At 40.4% G+C, this 12,965-nt stretch overlaps 1 protein-coding gene across 2 annotated transcripts in view; it reads right to left on the bottom strand.

The window, feature by feature from the left end:
- KIF13B (kinesin family member 13B) overlaps positions 1 to 12,965 on the bottom strand; it is a 175,865-nt gene that overhangs the window by 84,780 nt on the left and 78,120 nt on the right. For both annotated transcript variants that reach the window (XM_037042195.1, XM_037042196.1), the window contains exons 11-13: positions 7,688 to 7,900; positions 6,277 to 6,387; positions 4,530 to 4,664 (exon numbers count right to left, since the gene is read on the bottom strand). In XM_037042195.1, coding sequence (XP_036898090.1) covers positions 4,530 to 4,664; positions 6,277 to 6,387; positions 7,688 to 7,900 — 459 coding nt within the window. The remainder of the gene's footprint in view (positions 1 to 4,529; positions 4,665 to 6,276; positions 6,388 to 7,687; positions 7,901 to 12,965) is intronic.

Raw genomic sequence — 12,965 nt, 5'->3', positions numbered from 1 at the left:
CATTCCCAGTCTTTGGCCCTTATTCCTGTTCTCTTTGTATGAAATGTCTCCTCCCTTACCTAAACATGAAATATCTTTCAACAACTACAGGGTCTGGCAGAAGTAAGGCCTGCTTGAATGTGACTGGTAGGGTAATAACATGGGCATAATAATTTATAGTTTTAATTTGAACATTTCACCTAAAATGTCATATGGTGTGCTTGAGCATGACACTGTTGTTACAGAATTACATGCTTATGCTTTTGTAATAAAATATTTAAAATAAAATAGGGGAGTTATTTGTGCCGGACCCTGCACTTCTAATTTCATCTTCTACTTGAAGGTTCGCCATCAGCCAACACTGACCTCTCCCTCCTCTGGGCCCTGACAACACTTAGTACCTCAGTTTACTACTGTGGACGAAAACGCGGTTCTACGATAAACCTGACCAAAAGTAACCTCACAGGCTGGTCTGATCACAGGATTCCTAGCTGAGCAGGCCATGGAGGGTAGCCACTCCAGGCCTATAAAAAAGGCTTATTTCTCTTCGCCCCGAAGCCAGCCCTGCCCATTGTTTTTGTGCATCTACATTAACACGCCTTTGAAATGCCAGGGAAATCTTTTTGTCAGATCCCTCAGAGGGAGCGAGTCATCTTAACTATCCTGTACCTTGCCTTCTCCCACCTTCACATAATCTTCATTCCAATGTATAAAAGAAATTTCAAAACTGTCATTCTGGGGAGCCCTGGAGATCTTGCCTCCAGGCGTGTCATCTGCTTGGCTCAAACAAACTCATAAAAATCCTCTCCAGTCTGGAGGTTTCTCAGGTCGACACTACCTACTGCAGGAGTGTTCTCAGACGGCGGCCTATACGGATGCCCTCATCTTCTCCGACAGTGAGCGCTGTACACAGCACACGGCGGATGCTAAATATCTGCTGGTAGACTGAATTAAAAATTATCAGAGGTAAGAGAGTAACTCAAACACATAATTGTCTAATTCAAATTTTAGAAGAAAAAATTCTGTTTTTCAACAAATATACTGAGCACCTATTCTGAGGTAAGCACTGAGCCATGACAGAAGACAGACAAGATCCCAGTTACAGAGCCCACACTATAAACGATGACTTAAACCTCTCATGTGAGGCTATAATCTATCCTAATCTGGATGATGATTTGCTGGAATTTCAAATATGACGTTCCAAAAGCTCTGCCAAGGCCTTACTCCTTGATATTTAAACAAGTTAAACAATAAGCTTTTTGATGGTTCCTATAGTGCTCTAAACACTGCAATAAAAATAGCGAAGAAAAAACATTAACTTATCACAGGTTGGTATGGAGGTTTATCAGTAACTAATCAGTAAATAAATTCTATGAAGGTACAAGGCAATCATAAGCTTAGGAGTAACTAATCAGAAAAATACCAAATGTTAACTGTGATCATCTGTGTGTTTGAATTTGGATGCTAACTTCCCACCCGTTCTTTTTTCCAATATGTTTTTATAGAACTTTTTAGGGAAAAAAGTGTTTCACTACCACAGTGTTTCTAAGGTAAAGGGTGCAGCTCTTCCCTCTGGAAGCTTGGCTCCCACTGGGATGAACCTCCACATCCACCTCACAGCTCCAGGCAGACTTGCTTTGCAGGAGAGAGGGCAGGCCCATAAAAATAATTGTGCAAGGAGATCTTAATAAGCAATGGGAAAACCTGCAATTATTTTGTGACCTTTTAAAGTGTCTGTGAAAACATTAAGAATTCTCTTATTGTTATAATGTAGAGGGAGATGAAAAACAGTAAAGCATGTTTATTTAGTATGCTGTAATTTAGAACATGAGAAACACTGATATCTGAAGCATCTAATTTCTTTGTTAAAGTTTATCCAGAGTTGTCTGAACAGTGCTGGCCATCTTCTGCACACACAGCATAACAAGGAATGAGATTATTTTCCATGCCTTGGCAAACCATCATACTCCTTTCTAAGCTTCTATCACTCTATCTTTTGTGCTTTCAATGTTGCAAAATATCTACAAGAGTTCCTTATCTGAGTGTTGTCTTGAGACATCTTCATCCTTATCATCACAACCACTTTCATTCTTCACCTCAGTAAGTTCACCTTCACTGCGCTCCTCTGGCTGCGCAGCTAGACTCCCACTACTGGCAGCAGGATCAACGTTATTTACTAACTCCTGGGACTAGAATTTGTGTATATCAGAACTGTGCAAAGCAAGGACTGCCTGTACATGCAAATAAGTTCCGAAATTATCTTGTGACTTATGTTCTATCTATGGTTTGGCCACCAAACCTTACCGCTGCCAGCTCTAGACAGAACAAACAAATGGAGGATTCTGTTCTGGATGAATCCAGCTTGCATACAACTTGGAACTAGAAAGAACATCACAGATAGTTTAATCCAGTGCTCTCACTTTACAAATGGGGTGCCAAAAGTCACCCAGTGATGTGAAGTCATCTGCCCAGCATCTCAACTGACTTAAAAATTTGAAAGCAAAAAAAGAAAAACTACAAAATGCTCAGCCTCCAAATTCCTCATCCCACATCATGATACAGCTTTACTGAAGCAAGAGCTGTTCTTGCACTGAGATCATCCTTCTGAATGTGCTTGGTCAGGAATACACTCCTGTCACGGGGTTAGCTGGGGCAGTGAAGAAACCAACACTGCCTCAAATTCAGCCAGAGCGGAGCTGACCACACGGTCCGAAACAGAAGCCTGACACCTCCACACAATATGACCAGAAATATTTTGACTCCCCTCCAAATGTCTTTAAATAGTTTCTTTGTTTAACTTTTTAGTTAAGGGACAAATATGAATCAGATTTTCTCTTGTTGGGTGTCTGTGTTTGTGTGTTCCAATTTGAAATTTGCCATATCAGAAAGAGAAAGAATTCATAGTTCTGAGAAACAAAAGGGGCAGGATATTTAAGTCCTATTCTAACACTGCACCTCTCCTAAAGCATGTAAATATCTGCAGCTAAACTTCTAACACAAAATGCTGCCAACATCGTCTAGAAGCACATTAAGTAATGTGATGATACATATTTTTCAACAGATAAGAACAACGCACATAAGGTACCACAGAGAATATCAAATATGAATATGGTATGTGGATCATTTTATATCTGTACAGTGCTTCGGTGTATACAGTGCTTCTATATGTACAATCTCCTTTAACCCTAACCGGAACTCTGTGAGGTAGCCAGAGGAGACTCCCATGTATAGAGGCAGCATCTGCAGAGGAGGGCAAAGGACCTGAGACTGAGCATCCGTTACACGGTGATACGGACTAGAAACACAGGGCAACTCCCTCCTGCTCTCAGTACCTGGGAGTGCACACGACGGTAAGTATCAAAGACACAATTTAACTCACAGGATAATAAAACATGCTGTTCAAAATTACACCATGCAACTATGCCAGATACCTTTGACAAAAACTGGGAAACTAGCCAATGAGTCATGAATTCTTTAATCTCTTTAAAAATGAAATCACACAATTCTCTAATTTTAAAGCAGTTTCCAACTTTACCAGCTCGTTATCTTTACTTTCCTTGTCACCTTAGTTAAACCACATAGAGCATGAGGGGGGGAAATTTCCTCCTAACATTTATTAACCTCCCATTAAAATCATATAGTCCATTATATAATTCATTGGTGCTCTGAGCTTGGTAAAAAGTTTCGGGTAGCACCTCATAATTTAGGTAGTCTCAGGATTTATAAATTTTTCTCTCATCTTCCTATAACCTACTAGTTATAGCTTTCAGTGTCTATCAGTATTTGTTATTTTCCTTTTCTACACTCTGACCCTCCCGGTCTTTTAAAAAAAATTTTAAAAGATCCTCTTTTTTATTTTTTTAAAGATTTTATTTATTTATTTTTAGAGGGATAAGTAGAGAAGGAGAGAGGGAAACAACATGTGGTTGCCTCTTGTGCATCCCCTATGGGGACATGGCCTGCAACCCAGGCATGTGCCCTGACTGGGAATTGAACCTGTGACCCTTCAGGCACTCAACACCAGCTAGAGCCCATTCTTTTTTTATAATTTGATAATCCAAGTTTTTAAATTTTCCTAAGAGTTAGTAGAAATACAAATTTCACATCAAGTGGTCGTACAAACGACTGTCTTTAAACATTTCCTCTTAGGAGCCAACAAACCACATAAAAAAAGGCAGGTTTCATATAAACCGTAACAGCTTTAGTCTACTAATGAGTCAGTTTTAAAAGTCATTCCTTAAGCTTTAAAGTTATCTACTTAAGTCCCTGGTATAAATTACATTTAACAATAGTAGTTAAGCTACTTAATTTGTTAGAAATAATGTCAGAATATCATTTTTTATATTACAAGGTTGAACAACATACTCAAAAACTAAAAAGAGAAACTACTCCAGAAACCCAAGATTTTTCTATACTTAAGCTTATTCAAAGGAAAACAATTGGCTAATTCATTATTTTGAATAAATGTGGTTGTCTAAGTTCTAAAAAAAAATGCTGTGAAACACTGTTCTATTTCATGGCAGGAAATACAGCAAAGCCCATTACTTCACCTTTAAATAGTAAACCAGAAGTTCATTCAAAGCAGGATCAGCATTCAGATTAACAAGGAAACACTTATCATCCCCAACTTTAATTCCAGAAGATTGAAGAGATATTCCAAGGCTCTCCAGTTGTTTCTGTCGCTCCTGTAAATGCAGTGGAGAAGTATTAACCCCACAGCTATCGACACAGGGAGATATGAAAGGTCTTATGTTAGAATAATTATTGAATAACTTTATAATTCAAATATGTTAGTAAATATGTTATGTTACAGTATTATAGATTATTACCTTTTTCTTTCCAAACTATATAATGTTATTTTGTTGATGAATACTTTTTCATTTTGAAAAATAAAGCCACTATAAATAACTACCAAGTATACTACTGAGCCCTCAATTTCCATTCTTGAAAATATCTAACATCTTGAATTCATCTTTCAATCATTTAATTCTGTACATGTGAACAAATGTACACTTGTTTTACTCTACTGTAATGTTTCTGAGGAGCCAAGTTCTCAATACACTCTCCTGTTTGGTACCTCAGTGACTCCCCAGCCAGGATGAAAGCCAAACTCCCCCAACAGAGTGCGTGCACCAGGCCCTCCACTCAGACCCATTTAATTTATTCTCATCTGCACATCGTGTCATTCCTGCTTGCAAAACCCATGCTACAGTCACATGGGACATTGTCCAGGTCCCTGAAAGAGCCGAGAATGCTCTCTTTAGCTTAAGAGGTTGTACACCCTGTATTTTCTAGCTGGAGCATACTAGTTCTCACACGTGGTAACGGTTAACTTGCCCATTTCTCTATGCGGGCACGAGTCCCATCTATCCATTGTGGCTTCCTAGTACACTGCATAACACACAGTGAGCACTCAAAGCATTGGTCTTATAAATTTATCAAGACAAAACTTGCATATGCATTCAAGTACCATTTTCATAAGGACATGAGCCTTTCTTCCTCTTGAGGCACTTTTTTTACTACACTTAAAAGTGCTCAGCCTAGGCCCCAACTCAGGTGTGTAAGCAATAAATATTGGCTGTTATTATTTGGAAGAACAAACTAAGGCCAATGAGCAGAAATAAAAGAATAAAAGACTTCTATTAAATAGCTACAGTTAGAGGTGACCGATCACACACAGACTAGACTGCTGGAAGGGGCACTGGGCTGCGCATCGCCACACACAGGTCGAGAGCAGAGGCTGCCTGCAGCACCTGACAGGGAGGCCACAGTGGAAGTCCTTTATGACCAAGTTGGACATTACGGCTTTTCTCCAAACGTTAATGTTCCCACCCTAACATCTCATAACTCTCCCTATATTAATATTTAAAAAACGAGAGACAGTTACCTCAGATTTAGGAATTTCATATTACATTTACTGAGTTGTCATATGGAAACATAAATCTCATAGCCTAATATCTAGTACTAATAATTTTGTGGTTTGGGTAAGTTTCCCCAGGTGTACAAAATACTTAATATAACTGGATGTTCAGAGCCAGAGACTACAAAGTAGCTATTTCATTAAAAACCTTTTCTATGACCCTAAAAATTATTTACTACATAATGAACAATTCATCGTAATTACGTCTTTTTTATCCTTCACAAAACCTTTGTAAAGTATAAACCCTTAGCTCTAGATTCTCCTTAATGGTGCTAGACCTGCTATCTCCAAAGCAAAAACTAACAAGAACCAGACGCGCCACCTGAACTGCCGCGCAAACTGCCCTGCGGTTTCTCTCTAGGTCAAGAACCACGAACCTGGGCAATCTCCTCCGTCGTCCTTAATTTCTCCTCCCAGGTCACAGTCATTTCCTGGATTAGCTTCTCGGATTCTTCCAGCCGCTCTTTTAGCTCTGGGGATTTCATTGCCTATAAGCAAAATGTTTATTTCATGAACTGTCTCTACAATACACTGAAGAAAGAATTAACCCAGAAAAACAAAAAGAACAATCTATGTCCTCTCAGGTCTCTGATCTTCCTAAGACATAAATGACTGCCGCTGACCCACAGTGACCCCACTGTGTGGGCCCCATGAACAAACCCAGCCATCCAAGATGCGTTGGAAAGGAAGACAATTTTTTCATTTTGACAGTTCAAGTTATGGAGGGCTTATTTTTAAAGTCCCAATCAGTCATGTATTGAAAGTCATATGTGATTCACCCTAGTCTTTACTGATGACTTCAGGTATTAATTCAAGTACCTACAGACTAAATTTGTACAAGTTGCAAACTAGCTGAGGTTATTAATATCGGGAACACGGAAACAAAATTTCAAAGTCTCCTGATGAACTTGAAAATTATCACTATAAAAACAGGATAAAATTCAACAGGCTAAAATACGATTGGGATCATTGTTGGACCATGTATTTTACCAACAGATGACCAGAAAACGGGGTCCGACAAACAAAGGACTGCAGTCCCAGCCCCAGGAAAGGGTCCCGCAGTGCTGGCAAACTGTGGGAACAGAAAGGCTAATGAAAGCAGGAATCATGCTTCTGATATTTTATTCCTCTTTTGACAAGAGGCTGAGCATCCAGTGGCAGGTGAGAATTGTGTAGGTTTCAAATTCAGTAATGGAACATAAATACCACAATAGAATGTTCAAAGAGTAGTGGAAAGCGAATACCACAGATAGATGGGCACTGCTAGTATAAAATATATTTTCTACAAACCAAATTGAGCCACAACATGGAAAACTAGATCAAGGTGTGCAAGTCCTCCTTAACACTTCCATTCTGACTCCAACCAGTGAACAAATTATACAAAAATCTATTTAATTCTTCTTCCAAGTAGCCTGTGCCCACTCTCCACCATTTTCTACACTAAAAATAAACCACATATTCTTTCAAACGTCTCTTTTACTCTCCCTTGTTCTATTACACCTCTTCTCTCTAGTCTGCTGCCTATGCTGTGGAAGAAAACATTCTCTCAATTCTTTTTATTCTTTTCTCCCACTCAACCCTTTAATACCTGTAATAACTCTCTAAATTCCAATCATGACAATCTGTCTTCCTTTACTTATTACTCATCTCAAATTTCTCTTCCTACAGGAAATTCAAATTTCTTAAGCAAATTACTCATCACTTTCGGCTAAAGGGGAAGAATATTCAGGTTCTAGCTTTACTAGATTTTCTCCGACCTATAAAGCATTGCTTGGCAGTGCCTTGTACCTCTGCTTTGGTCAGCTGCTCTCGGAGCTTCTCTACTTCTTCCCTCAGATCCCGGATAATTCGTGCGTTAGGATCCTCGTTCACCACAGCGTGGTTCACGATGTTCTTGGCGCGATCTGCATACCGCAGAGTTGAAAGGGTCTCGTCATAGTTATCAGCTGCCGGACTCACGGTGGCTACCATTGCCGTCTTACTGTTACCCCCAAGACTGTCCTAGAGAGGGAGAAGGTGAGCAGCATTTCAGAGTTGGGAGAAAACATTCTATGAGAAGGCTGAAGCCAGAAATGGTAAGATAACATCCCACAGTCAAACACACATTTAAGGGCAAGGTCAGGTCAGGACTAAAACACAGGTACACTGACTCCCTGTCCCATGTGTTTTCTTTTTCCTTCTCTGCTGAGCTACTTTTCTACAAAAGGGCATTTTGGTTTTGAAAATGGACAGAGAAATACAAAAAAGTCTACATTTATTTTAGTTTAATAAAATTTAGTTTTAAGACAATTTGTTCTCTTTTAACAGATAACATGATACCACATAAGTCAGCAGACTACTCCGAATTTAAAAAACCAGTAATTTCTTAAGTGCCTAAAAAATCTTCCTTAGAGGAAGTAAACGGTCATGATATTACTTATCTGATCAAAGAATGATACCTACAACCCACTCCATAACACCACGTACGTGGAATCTCCGAGAAGCCTAAATAATAGCCCAGAAAGTATTGTTCTTACAAGTTATCAAGCCCCTTGCAAATTTTTTAAACACATAATTGTACCATAAAAAGTACAATTACATTCTTATAAAAACAAAAGCTACATTGAGGGTATTTTCATTTTATTCCCTTTGACACCACTTCGAAAACTACTAAAATACCACTGAAGGCTTCGGGCTCTAAAGGACCACCTCCACGGCCCAGCTGAGGGTGCTGAACAAAAGTTATGCGCCTTCATCACACCAGAACTGCAAAGCAGAGCACAATGGCTTTAGCACAGGCTCCAACAAGTTCAAAATGCTACTGTCACTTGAGGATATTAAAAATAACTAACTACAAGTCCGATTACAAAACTAGACTTGGGAAGTCAATCCACCCCCACTCCACTTCACCACACAACGGCCGTGGCAGGCCGCCTCCCAGATGGCCCTGATGACTTCCACCTCCTGGTGGTCACACCCTGGGTCACCCTCTTCCCTTGAGTGTGGGCAGGGCTTATTTATTTGCATCTAAGAAACAGAACATTGCAGAAGTGATAGTAAGTCACTGCTGATCATAAAAAGACTGTAGCTCTGCCATGGGTGTGGTCTCTCACCAACACCACGAGGTGAGGTGGTCGGTCCTCTGCAGGAACGAGTTTGGAAACAGCCTCTGAAGCCTGCCAACAGCTGCTTAGGTGAGCAGATACAACCCTAGTCAAGCTTTGTGATACCTGCAGCCCCAGAAGACACTTTGATTGTAGCCACGTGAGAGACACCAGCCAGAATCACGTGGTTAGGCCTCACCCAGAATCCTGACCCACAGCGACTATGAGGCGATAAATGACTGTGTTTCCACCTGTTAATGTTTAGGGCTACTATGTTGCACAGCAAGAGATAACTACTCATACTCTAGTATATCACCCAGGATGAGAAGAATTGCCCAAAAGAAGAGATTCAATACCCTCTTTCAGTTAGAGAGCATCACTGAATATAGTCTCAAGATTAGAGAGGATACTTGAACAGGCCAGTAAGCCAACATTACCATTGGACAGCATTAACCAAGACAAAATTTTTACTTTTGAAGATACAAAGTTTTTCCAATATCAATGCATCCAAAATCTGTTTGAGCAATCTGTGATTTACACAATCTTTGTGCACAGACTTTACTTAGTCCTCAGCCTTTGATGAATTGGGTTATTAGTATTCCCATTTACCAGTGAAAAAACAGAGGTTTGTTCTGACAAAGAAGGTGAAATGCTTTGCCTAAAGACCCAGAACAATGAGTAAACTGAACAATATTCTAGTCCAACTGCATTCTGCCTTCAAGTCCAACACGACTCCCGCTCCCCCACAGCTACCCACAGTAACAGAGTAACAAACATCACTTGGCAACAGACGAAATTCAGGCCCGAGGAATAAGGAAGGTGAGGAATAAGGAAAGTGACGTGACAGCTCCCCAAACTATTTTGTCCTAGTGACATAAACAAAATAATCCCTCAGGTGTTCCTAACAGTTCAATACAATCACAGACAATATGTCCACTTACTCATCCACTACTGAAATTTTGGTTTTCCACAGATAACATAGCTAAGATCATTTTATCTTTGAAGAAAATGCACTTCAACGCATGAAAAGGAAGGAAATGTAAGTAATCTGGGCTGTAGGAAGCAAAAGCTGTCTCTGTGAAGCCTGTATGGGTGTGTGTTTCACTCTACTTCTAGACGCTGACCTTACATTGTTGGTGCCCCACTTTGGCAACTTCCAGAAAAGTGTCAAGAAGAATCCCATGCACATTAGTGTAATTCCAATGCCATATACAAACACCACAGGAAATGCATCTCAAATGGCAATCCAGTTCACCAGCAGCACCGTGGTGGAGCGCTGCCCTCCCAGAATCACGATGTTCCATTAGCCCACATGAACGGCAAATGCTACTGGGCACAGGGAATATGTAACAACAAGTAGCAAAGGAGAAAAGCATGCACATTGTGCTTCAATTTGTGCTGAGGAAAGGAAACCTGGCAAACAACAAATCCTTGATATTTTAAAAGCCCTTGTGCATGAGCAATAACAATATGCTTATATTCAGAAATGGCCTCAGGCCTTAGCAAAAAGGAAATGGCAACAAAAGACCTGGCACTTATTCAAGGAGAAAGTATAAAGCTTCTTGTTTACTTTTTAATTGTCTCATTAGGCAAATCAGCTGAGCTTTGTTTCGAATGTAGCAACTGCAAATTAAATGGACCTAGGAAAGAAATTTAATTTTGGAAGTCAGAACTGTTTAAAGCTGAAAACTCTTTGAAGTCATTTAACCAAATGATTTCCTTTTACAGAAGAGAAATTGAGACCCGGGAAGAATGACAGACTAACCAAAGGTCATAATGCTAGTTCAGAGTAGAACTGAAATATCCATTCATTCAACTTCTCATGGGGTTTACCTTAGAGGGTGATGCTGGTGAGCAAACACTATATGGTAAGAACTGAAGTGGGGATAAATACAATGTGGTCTGGGAAAACAGAGAACGCCCCATCTTGAAAGTTTAGGGAAGATTCCCACAGAACGGGGCATTTGAGACCTTAAAATGAATAAGCATCACCCAGGTAAAGGGGTGGGAGGGCAGTGTAGGAGGAAACTGAGGAGAGGAGGAAGACTGTCCTAGAGTAAGAGCAAAGTCCTAGAAGTCACTCAACTGGAACTGGTAATGTCAAGAGGAGAAGATGAATAATGAGAAGTAGGGAGTGGTCAGACTACAAAGGGCCTAGTAAATCACAAGTCATTAAAGAATTTGGACTTGACTATAAGGGCTTCTGGAGAGTTATTAAAGGATTAAAGTTTAAAAAGAGTATGAATTTAGAAAGCATTTGCAACCTCACTTTAAAGAACAAAATCGACTAAGAAAGTTTGAGAGATGCCCTGGCTAGTGTGGGCCAGTGGACTGAGTGCCAGCCTGAGAACCAAAAGGTCATTAGTTCAATTCCTAGTGAGGGCCCATGCCTGGGTTAGGGTCAGGTCCCCAGTTGCGGGTGTGCAAGAGGCAATCAACTGATGTTTCTCTTGCACATCGATGTTACTCTATTCTCCTCTTTCTCCTTTCCTTCCCATCTCTCTAAAAGTAAATAAATAAAATGTTTTTTAAAAAAGAAAGCAAGCTTGAAGGAGAGGTTTCAATCATCCAAGCAAGAGATGCAAGTCACCTTCACTATGTAAGTGGCAATAAGAATGGGGAAAAGTGGATGAATTCGAAAGATAATCATTACTAAAGAAAGAGTTATGAGAGAAACTCCCAGAAATTTGGTTCTTCTTGCCAACACAGTAAAAAATTACAGATGAGCAAGCCTACTAGCGTGCAAACAAAGTTTGTCAGTGCTAAGTTCTAATGCAAGAGCAAATGCAAGGGTGGCAACTGCAAGGGTGGCAAAAGCAAGGGTGGCAAGAGCAGGGCAGCCAGAGGCCAAGTGGCCAAAAAAAAGGCAGGGAGAGAATCTTTTACTCTGAGGACTTACGTAGTTGGCAGGATGGGGATGAGGGAGTTACCTTTTGATTGACAGGTAAAGATGATGCCAGCTTTCCCAGGAGACGTGACTACCCAACCTACCATGGGTGGGGGTCTGTTAGCCTGAACCCTTAACTTGCTCCAGGCTCTATTTGTTCATTTTCCACATGTGCTGGGGGCAGGTAATTAACCAAAGTTGTTGTATGGGCTTTTCTTTGGGTACTATGGGTAGCCTTCCCCTCCCCCCATCCAGACCTTGGCAAGAACACACAGTCTCGAGGTTTTCCTTTTCCCAGAGAGTGGAGATGATACACACAGACTTTCAAGGGCTCTGCCTTCCACCACACTATCATAGTTAACTTGTGTTGTTCAGAATGCCTGGCAGTCTTACTGGACCAAGCTCAGGACTACTGGGTCAACAGGTTAAGACATGTCTTCCTGTGTTTTCAACCTCCTGAATTAAGTTCTTTGTTAGAATGCAATGGTGAGGACCCTGCCTTTATTACCCTTTTGGTAGCTCATTCCTAGTTGCCACTGTAACAGGAGCATTTGTTACCAGAAGTCACTTGATGTTAAGAGATGCATACTGAGAAAGCCACATAGAGAGGCCAAAATCAGGTTAATAGAAAATGGTTCTCCCTAACCACTTGCCAAATGAGTTAGCACTCTACCGCCTCTGAGAGAGGAGCACTCACATTCATGCTGGACCAAGTGTATCATGAAAGTTCCTCCAACTCTCAGATGTTATAAACATCAAGAGCACCACATAATTATAATATAAATATAATGCAAAAAAACTTTACAAAAAAATCACAAATCTTGCCCTGGTTGGTGTGGTTCAATAGACTGAGTGCCAGCCTGTGAACCAAAGGGCCACTGGTTCGATTCCCAGTCAGGGCACATGCCTGAGTTGCAGGCCAGGTCCCTAGTAGGGGCTACACAAGAGGCAACCACACACTGATGTTTTTCTCCCTCTTTCTCCCTCTGTTCCCCTCTCTCTAAAAATAAATAAAATTAAAAAATACAAATCTTATAAATGATGAGCACGTTTACAAGTTGAATACAAGTTACACTGGAGAATACCAGGATCATAC

Source organism: Sturnira hondurensis, unplaced genomic scaffold (assembly GCF_014824575.4).
Source record: "Sturnira hondurensis isolate 20B ecotype Veracruz unplaced genomic scaffold, ASM1482457v3 Scaffold0003693, whole genome shotgun sequence".
In the NCBI taxonomy this organism is placed as follows: domain Eukaryota; kingdom Metazoa; phylum Chordata; class Mammalia; order Chiroptera; family Phyllostomidae; genus Sturnira; species Sturnira hondurensis.
The sequence above is the reverse complement of the archived record's forward strand: the minus strand, read 5'-3'. Positions and strand labels throughout refer to the sequence as shown.